Here is a 23987-nt window from a genome sequence, read left to right as displayed (position 1 = left end):
TGGCGGATGCTAGCTGACTACAGCTAACTGCAGCAGCACCAGAGGAGGAAAGAGAACTGGCTGTGAGGAGGAAACAGATTGCTGAACACCTTGAGTAGTAGACTGTTCTCCACCCCCATCCCCCATCCATTGAGGTAAAGAACCAGGATGCTGTACTGGCAACAGGAGCAGACCTCAATGGCTGAGGAGGAGGAGCGATTTGTCCCCAATCCTGGGAGGCTCATGGCTAAGGCTATGATTTAGTCATGGGTGTTTTTAGTAAAAGTCATGGACACGTCATGGGCAATAAACAAATATTCATGCCCATGACCTATCCATGACTTGTACTATAAATACCTCTGACTAAATCTTAGGTTATCTGGGGGGCTCCAAGATGCTGCAGGTACTCGGGGATGGGGGCTTCCAGCACGCTACCGCTGCTGCTCCAGAGGGGTGGGGGGAGAGCGGCCTAGTCCCTGCCACTGCTGCTCTGGGGAAGGGGGGTGGCCAAGGGTGCTGCTGCTGCTCCCGCTCCCAGGCTGCTGCTCTATGGCAGTGCCCAGGACCAGCTGCTTTGGGCCACCCGAGCAGTGGCTGGTGCAGCTGGACCTGGGGCCACCCCAGCTGCTCGGGCGGCCCTGGGGTCAGCTGCAACAGCTGCTGCAGCAGTCATGGAGGTCCCAGAAAGTCACAGAATTGGTGACTTCCATGACCACCGTGAAAGACTCACTGCCTTACTCATAGTCACTACACCCAAGAGGAGGAGACAGAGTTCTGGTGGCTGGGGAATCACTTCTGAGGGGAATGGAGGCATCCATCTGCTGACCTGACATGATGTCTCAGGAAGTGTGCTGCCTGCCTGGAGCTGGCATCCAAGACATCATGGAAAGGTTGCTGAGGCTCATCTGTCCGTCTGATCACTACCCACTGTTGTTCATCAACATGGGCACTAATGATACTTCCTGGTGTGATCCTGAGCAGATCAGCAGTGATTATAGGGCTCTGGGAGCTAAGGTGAAGGAGTCAGGGGTGCAAATGGCGTTTTCATTTATCCTCTCAGTTGTGGATAAGGCCCCAGGCATGAACACATAAATCTGGAGATGAATACATGGCTGCACAGATGGTGTCAACAAGAGGGCTTCAGCTTCCTTGACCATGTGGCGTGGTTTCAGGCAGAAGGTTGGCTGGAAGAGATGGGGTCCACCTGACCAAGAAGGACAAGAGCATCTTCACACACTGATTTGCCAATTTAGTAAGAAGAGATAAAAACTAGGTTCAAAGTGTGCAGGTGACAAAAGCCCACAGGTAGGCATAAAGAAAAGTTAATATAGCAGAGGGTTAGATGTTGGTGGGAATATGGAAAATTACAATAGGGTCATAAAAGCAACAAGAGGGAAATCAGTGGGGGAATCTGCTCAACATCTTACATGTCTCTACACAAATGCAAGGACTATGGGGATAAACAGGAAGAACTGGAAGTGTTAGTATATGAAGTAAATTATGACATTATTGGCATCACAGAGACTTGGTGGGATAAGTCAGGATTTGATATTGGTAAAGAAGGGTATAGTTTGTTCAAGAAGGACAGGCAGGATAAAAGGAAAGTGATGTTGCATTATACATCAAGAATACATACACTTGTTCTGAGGCACAGAAGGAAGTGGGAGGCAGACCAGCTGAAAGTCTCCTGGTAAATATAAAAGGGGTTAAAAAGGAATGACATCATAGTAGGGATCTACTATAGACCACCAAATCAGGAAAAGGAGGTGGATGAGGCATTTCTAGAACAAATAATAGAAATATCCAAAACACAAGACCTGTGGAATTTAACTACCCAGACATCTGCTGGGAAAGTAATATTACAAAATAGAAAATGTCCATCAAGTTCTTGGAAGTATTTCTTTCAGAAAGTGGAGGAAGTAACCAGGGGGACAGCCATTTTAGACTTGATTCTGACAAACAGGAAATAATTGGTAGCAAATCTGAAGGTGGAAGGCGGTTTGATAGATTTAATGATTCTAAGGAAAGGAATAGTGAGAGCAGCAGAATAAGGCCAATGAAATACAAAAAAGTAGACGAACAAACAGAGAGAACTGGTAGGCAAGCTACCACGGAAAGCAAATCCTAGGGGAAAAGGGAGTTCAGGAGAGCTGGCAGTTTCTCAAGGAGACAATATAAAAAAAGGTACAACTGTAAACTCTTTCAATGTGAAGTAAAAATGGACAAAATAATATGGCTCCATCAGGAGCGCTTTAATAACCTGAAAATCAAAAAGGAGTCCTAGTAAAAGTGGACCCATGGGCAAATTACTCAGGAGGAATACAAAAGAATAACACAAGCAAGTAGGAGAAAAAAGCAAAACAGCTAAGGCACAAATTGAATTAAACCTAGCCAGGGACATAAAAGGCAATAAGAAGAGGTTCTTTAAATACACCAGCAGCAAAAGAAAGATATAGGACAGTGTAGTCTTTTACTCAGCAGGCAGGAGACCTAATAAGTGATTACATCAAGAAAACTGAGATGTTTAATGTCCATCTCCTTCAGTCTTCTCTAAAAATAATAATGCTGACCAGATATTCAACACAATTAATATTCACAACAAGGGGGAAGTAATACAAGACAAAATAGGGAAAGAACAGATTAAAGAATATTTAGATAAATCAGATGTATTCAAGTCATCAGGGACTCATGAAATTCATCCTAGGGTACTGCACCAACTAGCTGAAGCAATCTCAGAACCATTAGCAATTACACCTCTACCCCAATATAACGTGACCCGATATAACACAAATTTGGATATAACGCAGTAAAGCAGTGCTTGGGGGATGGGGGTGGGGTGCGCACTCTGGTGGATCAAAGCAAGCTCAATATAATGTGGTTTCACCTTTAACGCGGTAAAAATTTTTGGCTCCCGAGGACAGCGTTATATCGAGGTAGAGGTGTATATTCAAAAACTCATGAAGGTTGAGTCCGGTTTCAGAAAACCATAGAAGGGCAAACATAGTACCTGTCTTTAAAAAGGGGAACAGAGTACCCAGGCAATTATAGACGAGTCAGCCTACCTTTGATACCCCGAAAGATCATGGAACAAATTATTAAACAATCAATTTATAAGCACCTGGAGAATAGTCTTATAAGGAACAGCCAGCATGTGTTTGTCCAGAATACATTAGACTATAACAGGGTTAAAAAAAGAACAAGATAAATTCATGGAGGACAGGTCCATCAATGGCTATTTGCCAGGATGGACAGGGGTGGCATCCCTACCCTCTGTTTGCCAGAATGTGGGAATGGGCGACTGGGGATGGATCACTTGATGATTATCTGTCCTGTTCCCTATGGGGCACCTGGCATTTGTCACTGTCGGAACACAAGATGCTGGGCTAGATGGACCTTTAGTCTGACCCAGTATGGCCCTTCTTATGTCCTAACAAATCATGCCAAACCAACCTAATTTCATTCTTTGACAGGAATGCCATCCTAATGGATAGAGAGCAAGTGATAAATGTGATCTGACTTGATTTTAGTAAGGTTTTTGACACAGTTCCATATGACATTCTCATTAGCAAATTAGGGAAATGCAGGCTGGATGGCCTTACCATAAGGTGGGTTTACAACTGGTTGAAAGAACATACTCAAAGAGTAGATATCAGTGATTCACTTTTAAACTGTGAGGGTGTATCTAGTGGGGTCCCACACGGGTTAATACTGGGTCTGGTACTGTTCAGTGTTTTCATGAATTACTTGGATAATAGAGTGGAGAATATGTTTATAAAATTTGCAGATGACACTAAGCTTGAAAGGGTTGCCAGCACTTTGGAGGGCAGGATTAGAAAGAATTCAACATGACATTGACAAATTGGAGAATTGGTCTGAAGTCAACAACATGAAATTCAATAAAGATAATTGCAAATATTATACTCAGGAATGAAAAATCAAACACACAGCTATAAATTAGGGAATAATTGACTTTGTGGTGGTACTTCTGAAAAGAATTTGGGAGTTATGGTGAATCACAAATTGAATTTGAGTCAACAATGCAATGTAGTTTGTACAAAGGTTAATATCCTTATGGTTTGCATTAAGAGGAGTGTTTATGTAAGACCTGGGCGCTAATTGTCTTGCTTCTCTCAGCACTGATAAAGCCTCAGCTCGAGTACCGTTTTCAGTTCTGAGCACCACACTTAGGAAAGATGTGAACAAATTCAAGAGAGTCCAGAAGAGAGTAACAAACAGGTAGAAGTTTCAATAACCTGACGTATGACTAAAGGTTAAAAAAGCCCTGGGAATGTTTTTTTCTTGAGAAAAGAAGACTGAGGAGGGAGCTGATGACTGTTGAAACATGTTACGGGCTGTTATAAAGAGGATGGTGATCATTTGTTCTCCATGTTCACTGAAGGTGGACAAGAAGTAATGGGCTTAATCTGCAGCAAGGGAGATTTAGGTCAGATATTAAGAAAATAAATTCTAACTGTAATGATAGTTAAGCTCCAGAATAGGCTTCCAAGGAAGGTTGTGGAATCCCTGTCATTGGAAGTTTTAAAAAACAGGTTGGACAAACACCTGTTAGGGATAGTTTAGGTTTATCTGGTCCTGTCTCAAGGAAGGGGGCTGGACTTGATGACCTCTCAAAGTCCCTTCCAGCCTTACGTTTCTATGATTCTATATATTTGTATCTATGTATATTTAATTACAGTTCTTAATTTACAAAGCAGCTTTGGCAAAATAATAAAGTACTTCTTGTCACAACTAATATTCTAGATGTCCAAAATCTGAGGAAAAATGTATTTATACCTGTATTAATATATTGTATACATCAGATTTCCCAAATAAATGAAATTTGTGCTGTGTTTTGCATCTGGTTCATAGTTCTGTCTAGCACCCTCCTCTGTCCCCCCATAAATCTAGATTGTTATTCAAATAAATTAAAATGAAGCAAAAAGTAACTGCTGCTGACAATTTACAAATGCATACATCTTGGGCATTTCAAAATGGTCTGTGTCTTCATTAGAGAATTGAACTGTTGGTAATTGGATACATTGGACTACACTAGTTTAAGTACTAATAGTGCAGTTTGTCCACAATAGACATGCTCTTTCAGGAGCAGTTTGCCACCATTAATTCTACTACTGTACTGTAATAGATGCTCTGTACTCTTGGTACCTCTCTGTCCCACAGTTCCTGGAACAATTTACCGGAGCAGTTGGTTGTAGGAAATTTCAAAAGACCTTCTGGGAATCCGAGGCCTACCTGGAAGAGATAATGTCACCAGGGCCGGTGCTAGGAAGTTTTGTGCCCTAGGTGAAACTTCCACCTTGCGCTACCCACCTCCCTCCTCCCCCGCCCCTGAGGCGCCCTGCCCCCCCGCGGCAGCCCCCCCCCCGGGAGCCGTGCAGCACCTCCCCACCCCAGCTCACATCTGCTCTGTGTCCTCCCTGAGCACGCCGCCCCCACTCTAATTCTCCTCCCCTCCCAGGCTTGCGGCGCCAAACAGCTGATTGGCACTGCAAGCCTGGGAGGCGGGAGAATTAGAGCCAGGGTGGTGTGCTCGGGGAGGACACAGAGCAGAGGTGAGTTGGGGTGGGGAGCCCTGTGGCAGCTCCCCCCACTGCCCTGAGGCACCCCCGCGGCAGCTCCCCACTTCCCCGGCCTGGGGAGTCATGTGGCACCTCCCCACCCCAGCTCACCTCTGTTTGCGGCGCCAAACAGCAGCGACCGTGCACTCGGGGAGGAACAGCTGTAAAAAAAAATAAAATTGGGGGCACCGCTTTTTGGTGCCCCCAAATCTTGGCGCCCAAGGCAACCGCCCCGTGAATGTCACATGCCTGAAGTCCTTGGGAACCAATGCTATTTCCAGATCACTTTCCCTAAAGGTAAGACAGGGTGAATATTTATGCAGTTTTCTCAGTGAGCAAAATTTCTGCTGGAGATTTTGTAAAGCAGTTGTGAGACATCTTCAGACCTCAGGGACGGTATTTCAGTGGTAATTGTGATGAGCTAGATATTGAGACTAGCAGTTCACTGATTTATTGTTGCAAACTCCTTACTCCTACTTCTGGAGCAACTGGCTCTGTGCAGTACTGACCAGTATGTTCACTAGATAGGACACCTGTCTTGTGTCCTGATCACTGCTATAGGCTGGTGACATTGAGTTTTTCTCAAAACCTGGGACAAGTAGCTGTGAATGAATAATGTCAGAAAGATGCATTAAACATTTGTATACCTTTGTGCTGAGCTACCCTTATATTTTGCAGCCTATGTTGATGAGGGCACTGTTCACTCATCAAACTTTCACTCTAATGCAAAACTTTGACAGTGACCTCATATGCTATTGGATCAATTATATCAGCACATCTGATTGCCACACAGTGAAAGCATTTTGGAAGTTATTCTGCCTTAACACTGCTGATGTCACTGTTAATATTTTTTGTGACAAAGTGGGAATTTTCTGTAATATTTATATGACATGTATATGTGTCTCAGTTTATCCTTTATGCTGCATTGTTACCTAGTGGGTGGGAAAGGTCTGTTTGCTCTTGGGGTAGACTAAGATACAGGTGTGAATGGCACCTACCTGTCTGGGTCAAGTGGGCTTCAATCCCCACATCAGTGGAACATTTGAGAAGACAATGGCAAATCCAGTAGCCAGGACATTGACACCTAGAAATCAATGACTCAGAGGGATATGGACTTCCTCACCTCTCCTTAGGGAAGCTTAACAACAATCCCCTCCCAGCTTGCGATCTAAGAACAGGAGAGGTGTGAGACAGGTAAGAGTGGGCTGCAGGAAGCAGTCAGGACACACATCTGGGAATCTGATGGAGGCCAGATGGACAGAAAGACAGAGCTTGAACAAAAGGGTTCACTACAGCGTCGTTGGGCTCCAGCTACCTAGAAAAAAATATGTTTTAACCTTCATTTCTCTATGCTAACCTAAGGACTTCCTATGGGCTTGGCTACACTTACAAGTTGCAGCGCTGGTGGAGGCTTTCCAGCGCTGCAATTACACCCCGTCCACACTTGCAGGGCACAACCAGCGCTGCAACTCCCTGGTTGCAGCGCTGGCTGAAAACCCATCCCGGCAGGGGTATAAGGAGTGCAGCGCTGGTGGATCCAGCGCTGCTCAGCAGGAGTGGACACTCACCAGCGCTTTACCTGTCCTCCAGGGAATAAGGAGCTATCCCAGAATTCCTGTTCAGCCACTCTGCTCATCAGTTTGCACTCTACTGCTCTTGCCTCAGGTGACCAGCCCTTTAAATGCCCCGGGAATTTTAAAAATCTCCTTCCTGTTTGCTGCAGCCAGGTGTGGAGTGCAATCAGTTAATCTTTCCAGGTGACCATGCCTCCACGTGGCAAACGAGCCCCAGCATGGAGCAATGGCGAGCTGTTGGACCTCATCAGTGTTTGGGGGGAGGAATCAGTGCAGGCACAGCTGCGCTCCGGCCGTAGGAATTACGATATCTTTGAGCAGATATCAAGGTCCTTGCTGGATAGGGGCCATGATCGGGACGCACTGCAATGCAGGGTGAAAGTTAAGGAGCTGCGGAGTGCCTATTACAAAGCCCGCGAGTGTAATCGCCGATCCGGAGCTGCCCCCACGACCTGCCGTTTTTACAGGGAGATGGACGAGATACTTGGGGGTGACCCCACTGCCAATCCCAGGATAACGATGGACACTTCTGAGCAGGCTGGGGGACAGGAGGAGGAGGCGGAGGCGGCGGAGGAGGAGGCGGGGGGGAGAGGAACCACGAGTGAAGCTACTGGGATGGGGGAAGACACCCCAGAGTGGGCATGCAGCCAGGAGCTCTTCTCAAGCCAGGAGGAAAGTACCCAATCGCAGCAGCCAGCAGTTGCAGAAGAACAAGCAGAGGAGCGGGTTAACGGTAAGCGGCTTTTATTTTCTGGGTGGAAATGTTTCTGGAGAGGAAGGGGGGTTATGGCTGCATGCATGCCAGCCTCTAGATGTGGAATAGCCCGTTGATGTGGTCTATCACGTCGCGGTAATCTGCTTCAGTTATCTCAGCAAAAGTTTCATCCAGAGCGTGGGCAATATGCCTGCGCAGGTTTATAGGGAGAGCCACTGTGTTTCTTGTCCCAGTCACGCTGACGCGTCCGTGCCACTGTTCCGCGAGTGGGGGGGGGGATCATTTCTGAACACAGGGAAGCCGCGTAGGGTCCCAGGCGGAATCCACATTGCTGTAAAAGAGCCTCCCGCTGTCCCCTAGTGACTCGCAGCAGGGAGATATCTTGCAGGATTAACTCCTGTGAAAAATGTTGGGAGACTCTTTAGTGAAGAGATAGGTAGATAGTGAAGATCACCCCTGCAGCTGCATCTTCACTCAACCCCTCTATCACTCCAGATTACCCGAAGCAACCAGCCCCCCTCTATCAATCAAGCCCCACTTCTCCTTCTATAAGCACCCCTCACTCACCATTTCGTGGCTTCTGTCGTGTTATGCGTGTGGGAAAAGAATGTTAAAGTGCAAACTCCCTCAGTTTAACAATTCATGTCTGGAGATAGTGGATACAATGCTGCCCCTGTTAAATGTTTCATTTCTACAGTGACCTTGACTCCTGGAGTGGGCAGATGTTCCACAGCACAGAGGCTACAAAATTTGAGAAGAAATCCCCGAAAGAGCAAAGAGGACATGCTGAAGACTGTTCTTCAGCACTCTGCTGCAGAGAGAAAGGAACTGAAGGAGTGGCGAGAGAAGGAAAGCATGATCCGCCAGAGACATTGGCGTAGAAACGCTGTGGCAAAGAAGAAAAGCACAAACCAGCTGCTAGAGATCCTGTCGAGCCAAGCGGACTCTCTCAAGGCAATCTTAGCCATGCAGGCAGAGCAGTCCCATGCTGCCCCACAGCCCCCCCCGTCCCAAAGCTTTTTTCCTTGTGCCCCAATGTCAGCTCAAACCGCCTTTCCCCAGCATTCAGTTTCTTACCACCACCAGCTGCCTCCAACACCTGTTCTTTCACCAACCAGCCCTGATACCTACCACCCTTACCCTCTGCACTCAACCCCCATAACCATGCAGTATATGCACCCTGAAGTGCAGGAATCGTTAAACAGCACTCCAGACAGGACACATGCAAACTTGTGACTGTACAGTTCACCAACCCACACCCCTTCCCTCTTGTGTTCATGAAATGTTGTGTGTCTGTCTGTCTGTCAAGGAATTTTTTTTCTTTACAATAAAACAATTCTTGGCTTTGAAAACAGTCTTTATTATAGCAGATAGTGAAAGATACCTTAGCCCAGTAAAGAAAGAGGCACTGCAAATAATTTTAGGGATAATAGAATAACAGTGTAAACAGTGCAATTCACTCCCATGCAAGTCAGCAAACATTACTGTTGGCTTTCAGCCTCAAATTCTTCCCTCAAGGCATCCCTAATCCTTGAAGCCCTGTGCTGGGCCTCTATTAGCCCTGCTCTCTGGCTGTGCATATTCAGCCTCCAGGACTTGAACCTCGGTGGTCCATGCCTCACTGAATGTTTCACCCTTCCCTTCACAAATATTATGGAGGGTACAGCAAGCGGATATAACCGGGGATGCTGCTTTCCCCCAAGTCTAGCTTCCCATACAAGCAACGCCAGCGTGCCTTTAAACGGCCAAAAGCACACTCCACAGTCATTCGGCACCGGCTCAGCCTGTAGTTGAACCGGTCCTTGCTCCTGTCAAGCTTCCCTGTATAAGGTTTCATGAGCCAAGGCAGTAACGGTAAGCGGTCTCCAAGGATCACAATGGGCATTTCGACGTCCCCTACTGTGATCTTCCTGTCTGGGAAAAAGTCCTGCCTGCATCTTCCTGAACAGGCCACTGTTCTGAAAGATGCGTGCATCATGCACCTTTCCAGGCCAGCCTGTGTAAATGTCAATGAAACGCCCGCGGTGATCCACAAGCGCCTGGAGAACCATAGAGAAATACCCCTTTCGATTAACGTACTCTGATGCCAGGTGGGGGGGGGGGCAGAATAGGAATATGCGTCCCATCTATTGCCCCTCCACAGTTAGGGAAACCCATTTGTGCAAAGCCATCCACCATGTCCTGCACGCTCCCCAGAGTCACAGTCTTTCTTAGCAGGATGCGATTAATTGCCTTGCAAACTTGCATCAAAACGATTCCAACGGTCGACTTTCCCACTCCAAACTGGTTCCCGACCGACCGGTAGCTGTCTGGATTTGCCAGCTTCCAGATTGCAATAGCCACCCGCTTTTCCACCGTCAGGGCAGCTCTCAATCTTGTGTCCTTGCGCCGCAGAGTGGGGGCGAGCTCAGCACACAGTCCCATGAAAGTGGCTTTTCTCATACGAAAGTTCTGCAGCCACTGCTCGTCATCCCAGACTTCCATGACGATGTGATCCCACCACTCAGTGCTTGTTTCCCGAGCCCAAAAGCGGCGTTCAACGGTGCTGAGCATTTCTGTGTATGCCACAAGCACTTTGGTGTCACACGTGGCAGGAGAATCGATATCGATATCATCGTCAGACTCCTCGCTGTCACTTTGGAGCTGAAGGAATAGCTCGACTGCCAAACGTGTTGTGCTGGCGACACTCATCAGCACAGTCCTCAGCAGCTCGGGCTCCATTTCCCACAGAGTAAAACAGAAAGACACTCACAATGGCGCCAAACGTTGCCGGAAAGACAGAATGCTGGGATGTGAAGCGATGCACCACGGGGCGTTGGAACAGGAAGCGGAATGACCCACACACTTCCTTCCCCTTCCCACAATACTCAGCGCCAAAACGGCACCAAAACGGGACGAGGTGTTCTGTGGGATAGCTGCCCACAATGCACCTCTCAATACAGCGCTGGAAAGTGCTGCAAGTGTGGCCACACTGCAGCGCTGGTAGCTGTCAGTGTGGCCACACTCCAGCGCTGGCCCCTACACAGCTGCATGACCAGCGCTGTAACTCCCAGCGCTGCAACTTGTAAGTGTAGCCATACCCTATGCTGTGTTCCAGATGGCTAATTAACCCTTCTGTTTTGACAACATTGCATGAATGTCACTACAAATGCTTGCTGAGGTGTATTGATCCCTAAAGAATGTACAAGTTTCATGTCTGAGTGGGACTAGCTGAACAGAGCTCACCATGTGAAGCAGGAGTACTGAAGGTCCAGAGGTACAGTCTAAGGAGGCAGTGAAGCCACAGGGGGTCTGCTCAATGGAAGAAGTTCCTCCTAGAGAATGTTCCAAAGCAGGGGCCATATATCATGTGGATCCATGACAGTTTTACATTAGACTGGAAGTTTAATGAAGTCGGAGTGTGTATTTTTTTTTTGCAATCTGGTGGCAATGGAAGTGAAAAAAAAGGGCACGGAGTGCGTCTTTGATGGCATTGCAGGCAGTGTGAAAGTGAAAGGAAGCCACAAGTCTATCACTAACTTTTTATTGCCATTTTAAAAAAAGTTTTGGGTGGATGAAATGTATCATGCCATATTCTGTATTGCCACTAAATATAGTATTTGTTTTCTAATTTACTAGATTTTTTAATGTAGCTTTGGTGTACCTCAGTGGATAGGACCACAGAATCTGGGAAAAGGGAGATGCACCTGCCTGGGAATCAGAGGGGAACAATGAGATGCAGAAGCTGCTTCTGACTATGCTGAACCTCCCGAGGAGTTTGAGCTGCTGTGATATGCCTCAGTAAATAATTTGTCTATAGCATTTTATCCCCGCTAATGAGTTACTGAATATAAGTACTATTCTCCACGTTTAACAGTGATGACATAACCTGTCAGCTGAAGGAAACCTCTATGAAGGAGCTTTGGTCATCACTCATATCACCATACACTCCATAGCCTCTCATGGAATTCTGGAACCTGAATACAGCATTTGCCTGCAGTACACTGCCCTTTCATCTCGGTCCCTTCTCCCTGCCAGTATGAACGTACCTCTCAACCTTCCAACAGGTCAGTGTGGGAAAAGTGTGACACTACCCACCTTGACTGATGGTGGGGAGTGAACTGATGACCCTCAGGAGCTAAAAAGCATACACTTTTACATTTTGTGTTACAGAGTCCAACTTTTGAGTAGGCAACTGTCACAGAGTCCCTACTTCCATGGCTGGGGACCCAAAGGGGATGCACCACACACATGCTGAATAGTGGGTTATACAGGAAAAATGTATGATGACTGAAATGTAAAATTATGTGTATGTCAGTGGTTTACAGCATAATTTACAGAGTATCATAGTTTTAAAGTACACAATCTGTTTTAAGGATGTCTTCTCATAATGTGCATCATATGCAACTGTATCCTTACTTCGTATAGACCAGCAGCAGGTTAAAATCCCTTGCTTAAACTCTTACTACCTGAGGTACAAGATTAACTGTGAGCACCATTGTATACTAGCCACTGGAGGGGCCTTAACGCGTTTCATCAGTGGGTTACACAGCTATTCATTAGTCATCAGTAGAACATTGGTGACCAAGAATCCTGTATTCTATCCTAGGCTCTGGGAGAGGAGTTTAGTTTGTAGTGATTAGAAATAGGGTAACCAAAACTGCTTTATGTTACCCTTAAAGGTAATGGATAACCCAAAGGCCTTGTCTACACTAGAAAATTAGGTTGGTTTTTCTACATTGGTCAGGGGTGTGAAAAATCCACACCCCTGAGCGGCAAAGTTAAACCAATCTAAGTCCCTATGTAGACAGCTCTAGGTCAATAGAAGAATTCTTCTGTCAATCTATCACCTCTTGGGGAGGTGGATTACCTATGTCAATGGGAAAATCCCTCCTGTCACAGTAGGTAGTGTCTACACTGAAGTGCTGCAGCAGCACCACTATGCCAAGCTGGTCTCCTGCCATATTTACTATTCTTTCTACACATCAGGATTTTTTTTCCCTGCAACCTCAATAAGGCTTCTTTAAAATACAGCCAGCTCTTCTGGACTCCTTTCCCCTTCATGTTATTCTTCCAGGGGATCCTGCCCATCAGTTCCCTGAGAGAGTCAAAGTCTGCTTTTCTGAAGTCCAGGGTCTGTATTCTGCTGCTCTTCTTTCTTCCTTGTGTCAGGATTCTGAACTCAACCATCTCATGGTCACTGCTGCTCAAGTTTGCATCCACTTTTGCTTCCCCTACTAATTCTTCCCGGTCTGTGAGCAGCAGGTCTAGAAGAGCTCTGCCCCTAGTTGGTTCCTCCAGCACTTGCACCAGGAAATTGTCCCCTACACTTTCCAAAAACTTCCTGGATTGTCTGTGCACTGCTGTATTGCTCTCCCAGCAGATATCAGGGTGATTAAAGTCTCCCATGAGAACCAGGGCCTGCGATCTAGTAACAACATCCCCCTGGTCTGGTGGTCTATAGCAGACTCCCACCACGATATTACCCTTGTTGCTCACACTTCTAAACTTAATCCAGAGACTCTCCGTTTTTTCTGCAGTTTCATACCAGAGCTCTGAGCAGTCATACTCCTCTCTTACATACAATGCAACTCCCCCACCTCTTCTGCCCTGCCTGTCCTTCCTGAACAGTTTATAACCATCCATGACAGTACTCCAGTCATGTGAGTTATCCCACCAAGTCTCTGTTATTCCAGTCCCATCATAGTTCCTTGACTGTGCCAGGACTTCCAGTTCTCCCTGCTTGTTTCCCAGGCTTCTTGCATTTGTGTATAGGCACTTAAGATAACTCCCTGATTGTCCGGCTTTCTCAGTCTGAGACAGGAGTCCTCCCCTCTTGCACTCTCCTGCTTGTGCTTCCTCCTGGTATCCCATTTCCCCACTTACCTCAGGGTTTTGGTCTCCTTCCCCTAGTGAACCTAGTTTAAAGCCCTCCTGACTAGGTTAGCCAGCCTGTTTGCAAAGATACTCTTCCCTCTCTTCGTTAGGTGGAGCCCGTCTCTGCCTAGCACTCCTCCTTCTTGGAACACCATCCCGTGGTCGAAGAATCCAAAGCCTTCTCTCCGACACCACCTGCATAGCCATTCGTTGACTTCCACAATTCGACAGTCTCTACCCAGGCCTTTTCCCTGCACAGGGAGGATGGACAAGAACACCACTTGTGCCTCAAACTCCTTTATCCTTCTTCCCAGAGCCACATAGTCTGCAATAATCTGCTCAAGGTCATTCTTGGTAGTATCATTTGTGCCCACATGGAGAAGCTGGAAGGGGTAGCAATCTGAGGGCTTGATGAGTCTCGGCAGTCTCTCCGCCACATCATGAATCCTAGCTCCTGGCAAGCAGCAGATCTCTGTTTTCTCTGTTGGGGCAGCAGATAGATGACTCAGTCCCCCTGAGGAGGGAGTCCCTGACCACCACCACCCACCTCCTTCTCTTGGGAGCAGTGGTCGTGGAACCCCCATCCCTAGGACAGTGCATCTCATGCCTTTCAATCGGTGGAGTCTCCTTCTGCTCCCTTCCCTCAGAAGTATCATCTAGTCCACTCTTCGCATTAGTACCTGTGGAGAGAACATGAAAATGGTTGCTCATCTGTATTTCCATTGCTGGTACATGGATGCTCCTCTTTCTTCTTCTGGAGGTCACTTGCTGCCAAATTTCTTCACTGTCCCTCTTTCTCCTCTGCGCAGCCTGCTCCGATTCTTCAGAACATTGTGGCCGTAGAAGCATATCCTGACGTCTGTCCAGGAAATCTTAATTTTCTCTTATGCAACGCAGGGTCGACACTTGTTTCTCTAGACCTCGAACCTTCTCTTCCAATATATGCTCATAACTGCTGCGGCGATCTGAGCGGGCTCCATGCTTGCCGTGGTATGGTGTCTGAGCGGAAAAAAGGTGTGAAACGATTCTCAGCCATTGCTCTCACTGAGGGAGGGGGGGCTGACAACATGTACCCAGAACCACCCGTGACAATGTTTTTGCCCTATCAGGTATTGGGAGCTCAATCCAGAATTCCAATGAGCGGCAGAAACTGCGGGAACTGTGGGATAGCTACCTACAGTGCAATGCTCCAAAAGTCGATGCTAGCCTCGGTACTGTGGACGCACACCGCTGACTTAATGCGTTTAGTGAGGACACACACAATTGATTGTATCAAATTGATTTCTAAAAAATAGACTTGTATTAAATCGAACTAATTTCGTAGTGTAGACATACCCTTTAAGGCAAGAAGGGACCATCATGATCATCTAGTCATACCTTCTGCACATTGCAGGCCACAGAACCTCATTCACCCGCTCCTGCATAACCTCCCATAACCTCTAGCTGAGTTACTTAAGTCCTCAAATGTTGATTTAAAGACTTCAAAGTTGCAAAGAATCCATCATTTAATCTAATTCAAACCAGCAACTGATCCTTGCAGAGGAGGACAAAAAATCCCCAGCATCTCTGCCAGTCTGGCCTTGAGGAAAATGCCTTCCTGACCCCAAATATGGTGATCAGTTAGACCCTGAGCATGTGGGTCAGACCCACCAACCAGACTCCTGGGAAAGAATTCTCTGTAGTAACTCAGAGCTCTCTCCACCTAGTGTCCCATCTCCAACCATAGGAGATATTTGCTAATAGAAGTTGTGGCTGGGCCATATGCCATAGTAGGCAACCTCTTTACATCATCCCTGCCTTAAATGTATCAAGCTGTCTTGAAACCAGTTAGTTTTTTTGCCTCCACTGCTCCCCATGGAAGGCTGGTCCAGAACTTCACTCCTCTGATGGTTAGAAACCTTTGTCTAATTTCAAGTGTAAACTTGTTGATGACGTGTATATCCATATCTTCTTGTGCACCTTTAGTCCTTAACTTAAAGAACTCCCCCCCCCTTGGTGTTTATCCCTCTGATGTATGTATGGACAACAATCATATCTCCCCTCAGCCTTCATTTTGTTAGGTTAAAGAAGCCAAGCTCCTTAAGTCTCTCTGGTAAGGCAAGTTCTCCATTCCTCTGATCATTCCAGTATCATTTTTCTGTACCTATTCCAGAATGATTTAATCGTTCTTAAATATGGAAGAACAGACTTGAACATAGTATTCCAGTTGAGGTCTCTTCAGTGCCTTGTACAATGGTAATAACACTTACCTATCTCTATAGGAAAAACCTTGCCTGATTCATCCTAGGATTGCATTAGCTTTGTTTACAGCCACATTATATTGGCAATTCATGGTCATCCTGTGTTGTTTATCAAATCACCATAAAAAAAATCAAATATCCTCAGTGTTTATAATCTATGTTTTTATTTTTGCCTTTTCAATACAATTGCTACAAAGATCCTGTTTAAAGCTCTTATTAAACTGAAGTTTGTAATACAAACTTAACCCTGGTACAACTACACCATAATTGAAAAAGCGACCCCTGCAAGGTAATGCAGATGTTAGTGGGTCACTGCCATTTCTTAACACATACAGAGGGTGGCTAGACATGATTATGACAAACTTTATTTTTATTTAAAAATAAATAAATGCCTCCTTTCCGCCTACACACACACAGAGCAGACAGTAAAGGACACTGTTCTCACCCTACTACCTTACCATTAAGGCTGTCTCTATACCAACAGTGATTGTGGGTGACCTAACATACCTAACTTTGCCACAGGTCATGAAACTATAACCCAGTTTCACAGACTTAGACACTGCTTCAACTACAATCTCCTCATCATCCATATACACCTTTGCACAGTTGTCTGTTTTCCTACCTTCATGATCTTAACACAAGCAAAGGTGTACATGAATGGGAAATAAATTGATCAGATAGAAAAGTTTTGCTACCTGGGGATGTGATGATATTTGAAGGTGGCTGCCATAAAGATATTCATACAAGATTAGGAAAAGTAATCACCACCTTTGGAAGGATGAAGAACATCTGGTCAAACAGAGGTCTCCATACCAAACTAAAGATCAGACTATACTATGTGGTTGTATTGAACACAGTATTGTAAGGAGCAGAGATTTGGCAGATGACAGTGACTAACAAAAAGAGATTAGAAGCTGCCAATTACAGATGGTTGAGGAAGACACTACACATTTAATGGAAAAACAGAACAGGAAATGTGAGAGTAAGGGGGCTGAGAGAGCAAGACGTGTTAAATAATATAAACAAAGAAAGATGGCTCAGGTGGTTGGGAGATGTACACAGTATGGAAGACGGGAGACATGGTAAGCAAGTATGGAATTGGGTACCCAAGGGAGGAAAAAGAAAGTGTGTAGGGCCAAGGAAACACTGGCAGAAGACAATGACAAAGGATATTCAATATGCTGGCATCATCTGGGAAGAAGTACTGTACCACAATTAATGAATTTCCATAATCAGTGGCTCGCCTGATGTGTCAGTGGCTCAGGAGGAACTAAGGAAAGGTTACTGAAATAGAAAAATGAAAGGTTAATACAATGCTAAAAGCCTTCCTTCCATCTGAAAAATGAAGGCACCTCCCAAAAACACACTGCTCAGAAGTCCACCAAGTTGCTCTTGTTAAGATTTCTGCTGAGATAAGAGAATTGTTAGCATAACAGACCAAAATATTCTTATGATGACAATAAATATGCACACACAGATAATTACATACTTGTTTTTATTGAGAAAAGGTTGCCATCTTTTTTTTGGACACTGATTTTCTGGAGTACTTGTCAACTTGGTTATGCGTGGCAGTGGGCATTACTAGCATCACCATCATGGTCATCAGCACATCATCATATATTTTAATAAACTTAAGTGCAAGGTTATACACTTAGGAACAAAGAATGTAGGATACACTTACAGGCCGGTCGACTGTGTCCTGGAAAACAGTGACCTGAAAAATCTAGGTAGCCAATTAAACAGGAGCTCTGAGTGCAATGCTGTTGCTAAGAGTTCTAACACAAACATTAGATGTACAATTAGGGTGGTATTACTTCTTTATGTGGCTTTGGTGATACCATCATAGTAATTCTTTGTCTAGTTCTAGTGTCCATGCTCAAAAAAGGATGTTGAAAAATGTGGACAGGTTTCAGAAAACTCCAACAATGAATTGAGGCCTGGAAAATCTACCTTACAAAGAGACTCAAGAAACTCATTCTGTTTAGTTTATACAAGAGAAGAGTAAGGGTGTTCCGTTCACAATCTCCAAGCACTGATCTGGAGAGTTTCTGTTTGTTTTAGTTTAGTTTATAGTAGAGGGCTCTGAAATCTAGCAGGCAAAGGTATAACAAGAACCAATGACTCAAAGCCGATATAAAGTGTCAGCTTGGAACCAAGATGATAATTGGACCAGTTTAAGAGTTACAGTGAAATCTTTTTTGCCTCCTATCTCTAGTCCCCCCCCAATAAGAGTCCATTTCAGCCAACCAGAAAATATGTAGCTCTGCAACACTTCATTGTAACTAAACTGAAAGCATCAGAGAGAAAAGATGCATTTTCCTATATTCAGCTCCTCTTTTCTCTGTGTTTGGTCTTAAAATAGACAACCTTCAAAAATAAAGCCAGATTTGTTCCCTTAAAAAAAAACTATAAATATACAATTAACACATGTAGTTAAAATATTTTTAACACACAAAAGAAGGTAGGTTGCTTACAGAAGTGGGGTGTAAAAGTAAAACTAAGTTATTGGAAACAATACCACAAACACAAGTTACTGCTACTGTATCAAAGGAGAAATAAAGGTTATTTAAATAAATCACAGAAACCCTATCTAATCCACAATACACCTCCCCAACCTATTGCCAAAGGTTCTCTTTGTGGTGATAGAGGTCCAGCTGGTAAACCTGAGCATAATAAACTTATGGCCTAGCACTGAATAAGGAGCGTTCTAATTTTAATGGGACTCAAGGGAAAGATGCTTTACCTCAGCCTAGAGAGACAGCTGTTGCATGGCAGCAGGAAGTTTGTATTTCACATCCAGGCTACATTTGGGGAGGATGAACACATTTATTTGGAGCTTGAGATATAAAGGGGGAGGCTTTGAAATGAGGTATGAACACCACTTCCCACCCACAATGCCACAGCTACAAACTACCTGCGCCACCCCAGAGTTCCATGCTCTCCCCCATCAAAATTGCTTACCTCCGTGGAGCATAGGTACTATAGTTATCCTTCATCCCTGCTCTGCAGGGAGTCGATGCAGTAAAGTGAATTCAACATTTTGGAGATAAATTATAAAATGGATTGTGGGGGAGAGGACCAGAGATAGAATTATATATGCACTCGAGCGGTTCCCCCATAGCTGGTGCTTTGGCTCACTTGGGCTGAGGGAGGCACTTTGATCCTTCGAGACTGCAGTCATGGTATTGGCAGGGAATCGACGCAGATAATACCGATGTATTGGCTCATTATGGGACTCCATGCTTCCCATAAAACGAGCACCCCCTGTCCCCCTCTACATAACCAGGAAACTGCATGGCAACTTCGGCACTCTACGACACCAAAACAACAGCGCTCAGGACATGTGAGCTGGGAATCTACTGAATCTCTGATAACCTCTTAACTCAATTCTGCAGGGCGTACTCTTTGGAGCGCCTCGATCTCTTCAGTGCAGAAGGTGAAAGGAGAGAGAGGAAAAATGGGAGCCGCTGGTGATTGGGAGGAACAAGGGAAAGAGAGAGAAGAAAGAAATACAAAACGCAGCTGAGTAGCAACGAAATGAAAACGGCTGGCGGGTTTGAAAAGCCCGCCCAGTGCAGCAATGGATCAGCGCGGCCCTTGGCCACTTATTACTTCTAGGGGGTTTTCACTAAATTCAACCCTTCATCGCCCAGTCCCGGTAATTTGAAGAGCTAGTTTGGTTTAACACAGCGCACCTCTGGGTTTCATTAGTTCAGTTTCAAACAAATCTAAGTTAAATCGCAGGAAAACTTTATTCCCTTAAATCAGAGCACACATAAAGAAGATCGATTAATGCTGTTTTTAGTTTTTATGTGAATAATACATGCATCTTGATACTTTTCGCCCTTTTTATTGTACATCCACCTCTCGCTGTGCTTGTGTTTCAGTCAATTCTCTAAATTCATTCACGTCTCTAGGGGTCCTTTTTCAGAGTGACCTTCAAGCTGATGCATTTAAGAAAGGGAGAACGACCAGACCACAATAAAAGGAGCGAGGAGATAGGTTAAATACGGAGCATAGCCGAAGTGAAGTTTTATGACATATTTTTAGTTTCCCTATATTATATACAAGTACTAAAACGAGGCATATATTAAATTACATAAATTATAGCGATAACACCTATAAATCCATTGCAATAACAGCTACTAATAATTCTAAAGGTTTATTACTTAACGCAGAAATGTAGGGAACCCTGAAAAAAAAGTGCTGCAGAATTATTAAAAATACAAAGCTTACTCACTTTGTTAAATCTGTAAAACAATAATTTAGCTCTTTTCTGATCCTGTGGGTGGCTCTGAAAAGAGCCTTTGGGTTATTTTTTTAATTTTTAAGCAGATTCAGATGTCCCCGTTTCTCCTCGGTCACTTTTACTTGCTCTTGGCTTTATGACTTTCAGTTTTCTTAGGCAGCAGCACGGCCTGGATATTGGGCAGGACACCCCCTTGAGCGATGGTGACTTTCCCCAGTAGTTTGTTGAGCTCCTCGTCGTTACGGATGGCGAGTTGCAAATGGCGGGGGATGATCCTGGTTTTCTTGTTATCGCGCGCAGCGTTGCCGGCCAACTCGAGAATCTCAGCAGTCAGATACTCTAAGACAGCAGCCATATATACAGGCGCTCCAGCGCCAACCCGCTCGGCATAATTACCCTTCCGGAGAAGCCGATGAACACGGCCCACCGGGAACTGCAAGCCAGCCCGAGATGACCGGGACTTTGCCTTAGCCCTCACTTTACCGCCTTGTTTCCCTCGGCCAGACATTGCAGCTCTTCACCACCGTTCACAGAACCACAGATGAGAAAAACATAATGACGCAACGATTCTTGGCCTTTTATCCCCTCTCCTGGACGGCTTCGTGTATCATGATTGGTGGAAAAATGTCACTGTTTGAGCAGCCAATAAAGACGAGGATCTCACATTGACCAATTGCAGCAAAAAACGCGTTGCTCTATGTTTATTCTAACTGCCAATAGAAAACTAGAAAACATAGGCTGTTCATTTGCATAGCAAACCTATAAATAGAGGGAGGAAAACCTTTCTTTGACTTTGTTGTAGTCATTGTTGTGTTGGAGGGTATACTTAGCTGTTAAGATGCCTGAGCCGGCGAAATCTGCTCCTGCTCCTAAGAAGGGGTCTAAGAAGGCCGTGACCAAGACACAGAAGAAGGGAGATAAGAAACGTAGAAAAACTAGGAAGGAAAGTTATTCAATTTACGTGTACAAAGTATTGAAGCAAGTTCATCCGGACACCGGCATCTCCTCTAAGGCCATGGGCATCATGAACTCTTTTGTAAATGACATCTTCGAGCGCATCGCTGGGGAAGCGTCTCGCTTGGCTCATTACAACAAGCGCTCGACCATCACTTCCCGGGAGATCCAGACCGCTGTGCGCCTGCTTCTACCGGGGGAGTTGGCCAAACACGCTGTGTCTGAGGGCACCAAGGCCGTCACCAAGTACACCAGCTCTAAGTAAAGATCAATGGAAAGAATGCTAACATCTGTAACCCAAAGGCTCTTTTCAGAGCCGCCCACCTGTTCTGTAAAAGAGCTTTAGCACTAAACCATGTATGGTGTCCTTTTGACACAGTACTCTAGTCTGTATTTTTAGTATCGGTGTTTATTATTGATGCTGAAAATAAATTGTGCAATAACTCCAGTTTAAAAATGTATTTGCCTTATTTAGGAACCCAAACCCACATGAATACAAGAAATAAAATTGAAATTTACTGTATACGAATACTCAAAGGATGAAAGTAAAAAAAAATAATTTGTTATTGCTTTCTCTTGTTTTCCAGTTGAGGGTGTGCATTCAGTAGCCATATAAATGCTCCTTACTACTTTTCTGACGGTTTTGTGTTGATTAACACAAAGTTTGCGTGACAAGACTGTCCGTAGACGAAAGTTAACTCAAAACTTTTGTTGAACTGTGGCATTTGAAATACCTTTTTTAACTAACAAGGTTTGCATCAGTAACAAAGAAATTCTTTAATCCAATACAGTAAACCTAAGAAACGTCTTTGTTCTAGGATGCATTTGTGTTGTGAACTAAGAAAAATACGAGGAAACAATTTATGGAAGTATTGTAAATTAATCCAGGTACATTCTTCATTTGTCCTTAATCTACACGTTAAATGTAAAGAGAAGAATTGGTGGGTTCCGGATTACATACCCAATCAATTTCAGGGGAAAGGAGTTTTTAGCTCACCCTCACCTTTAAATCATGTCGAATTAATACAAGAATGGAAATATGAACACATTAAAAAAAAAAACCACGCACCCACCCACACTCTGGTCTATCTCCATGCCTGTTCTCTGGGACTAGTGTTCAGGAGTCATAAATAGGCCAGTCTGAAAATGAAACAGTGAGACAAGTACAATATTTATATACCTGGTGATAAACATACACACACGAGAAGAGAAAAATATATTTAAGGAATGGGCAATAACTATGTAGTTGGGCTGAGAAATGCAGTCTCGTAGCCGTGTCTGTCCCAGGATATTAGCGACAAGGTGGGTGAGATATCTTATGTTGTGCCAAGTTCTATTGGTGAGAGAGACAAGCTTAAAGATATCTCACTCACCTTATCTCTAATAGTTGGGGGGAAGTATTTGAAAGATGGGTGCTTTAGGGGGATGGGGTTGGAAATAGGAAAATCAGGATCCTTCAGGGAGCGAGCAATTGGTGACGACAGTTTTTGTGATCAATCAAATCAGAGAAGGGGAAGGGCGCTCTACTCAGAGCGCGCGGGGTTTTCAAAAATTTGGAAGTGTTCAATAAGATTAAGCCATATATGAACTATTAGCCAATCAGAGAGGAGCTAGCCAAACAGGACGGAGAAAGTTCCTACTTCTCCGTTTCTTATGTTGTCAGTATTGGTCGAAATGGCTAGAACGAAGCACTAGGCTAGAAATCTACTGGGAGCTAAGCACTCCGCCCCTAATCAGCTGATTCATAGGTACCCAGAACAGCGCCACCGTAACGGGGTTTTATCGATAGCTGCCAGGCGCTACAATCGTCTTCACTCTCTATAATATTTTTTTTATATTAAACTGCCCAGGATGCCATCTTAAGGGTACACCAGAAAGCGCGAGCATTTATTCCCCTTTGTAACACACTCACTGTACCCGACCTATGTAACAAAGCGAATACTCAGGATACTCGAAAATTGCGTAGGTGGTTTGAAAGTGTCTAGCATTGAGTACAGCGATTTTGCTCTTTTTCTGAAACTGGAGGTGGCTCTTAAAAGAGCCGTTGGGTCAGAAATTTCCTTTTCAAATTTACACTTTACTTTTTGGGCGCTGCCTTCTTCGCCTTCGCGGTTTTGGCCTTTGTTGGCTTGGGCTTGGCAGCTTTTGGTTTCACCGCTTTAGCCGGGCTCTTAGCTGCCTTCTTGGGCTTGGCGGCTTTCACTTTTTTCGGGCTCTTGGCCGCTTTCTTGACTGCGGAAGCCGCTGGCTTCTTGACTTTTTTCGGGCTCTTTTTCACGGCCGCAGCCTTTTTGGGTTTCTTGGCGGCGCTGGCGGGCTTCTTGGCAGCTGGTTTCTTAGGCTTTGCCGCTGGCTTCTTCTTGGGAGCCTTTTCCTTGATCTCACCAGGCTTCTTGTTGAGTTTGAAAGAACCAGAAGCGCCGGTACCTTTGGTCTGCACCAAAATGCCTTTGCTCACCAGGCTCTTTAATCCTACCTTGATACGGCTGTTGTTCTTCTCCACATCGTACCCTCCGGCGGCCAGAACCTTCTTAAGCGCGGCTAAGGAGAGCCCCTTGCGCTCCTTGGAAGCGGCCACCGCCTTGGTGATCAGCTCGGTCACGCTGGGACCTGGAGGCTTGCGGGCTTTAGAACTCGCTGCTGCCTTCTTCGGTTTTTTTGTTGAGGTTTTTGCCCCAGGAGCCGAGACAGCAGGAGCTGCAACAGGCGCAGTTTCCGACATGCTGACAAACGTTTTCAGCAAATCAAAAGTAATTGGGCTGGAGAGACTAGGTCAGATGCCTGAATTTATAGAGAAGAGCTGATCTGTGATTGGTACGTTAAAGAGCCCGCCCAGATGCAAGC

General features: G+C 45.1%; 3 protein-coding genes across 3 annotated transcripts; 1 reads left to right on the top strand and 2 right to left on the bottom strand.

The window, feature by feature from the left end:
* Positions 1 to 20227: 20227 nt before the first annotated feature.
* Positions 20228 to 20729, bottom strand: LOC120374059 (histone H2A.J). The gene has a single exon (XM_039493272.1). It carries the CDS (start codon positions 20695 to 20697, stop codon positions 20308 to 20310), a length of 390 nt encoding a protein of 129 aa, XP_039349206.1. The 5' UTR covers positions 20698 to 20729; the 3' UTR covers positions 20228 to 20307.
* Positions 20730 to 20938: 209 nt separating this feature from the next.
* LOC120374102 (histone H2B 8) lies at positions 20939 to 21591 on the top strand. The gene has a single exon (XM_039493358.1). The coding sequence runs from the start codon at positions 21028 to 21030 to the stop codon at positions 21406 to 21408; it is 381 nt and encodes a 126-aa protein (XP_039349292.1). The 5' UTR covers positions 20939 to 21027; the 3' UTR covers positions 21409 to 21591.
* Positions 21592 to 21636: 45 nt separating this feature from the next.
* Positions 21637 to 23987, bottom strand: LOC120374020 (histone H1-like). Its single transcript, XM_039493206.1, has one exon. The coding sequence runs from the start codon at positions 23863 to 23865 to the stop codon at positions 23221 to 23223; it is 645 nt and encodes a 214-aa protein (XP_039349140.1). The 5' UTR covers positions 23866 to 23987; the 3' UTR covers positions 21637 to 23220.

Source organism: Mauremys reevesii, linkage group 1 (assembly GCF_016161935.1).
Source record: "Mauremys reevesii isolate NIE-2019 linkage group 1, ASM1616193v1, whole genome shotgun sequence".
Classification (NCBI taxonomy): Eukaryota; Metazoa; Chordata; order Testudines; family Geoemydidae; genus Mauremys; species Mauremys reevesii.
The sequence above is the reverse complement of the archived record's forward strand: the minus strand, read 5'-3'. Positions and strand labels throughout refer to the sequence as shown.

Bases quoted from the DNA above. Each gene is read 5' to 3' on its own strand.
- LOC120374059 (XM_039493272.1), bottom strand. From the start codon at position 20,697: ATGTCTGGCCGAGGGAAACAAGGCGGTAAAGTGAGGGCTAAGGCAAAG.
- LOC120374020 (XM_039493206.1), bottom strand. From the start codon at position 23,865: ATGTCGGAAACTGCGCCTGTTGCAGCTCCTGCTGTCTCGGCTCCTGGG.
- LOC120374102 (XM_039493358.1), top strand. From the start codon at position 21,028: ATGCCTGAGCCGGCGAAATCTGCTCCTGCTCCTAAGAAGGGGTCTAAG.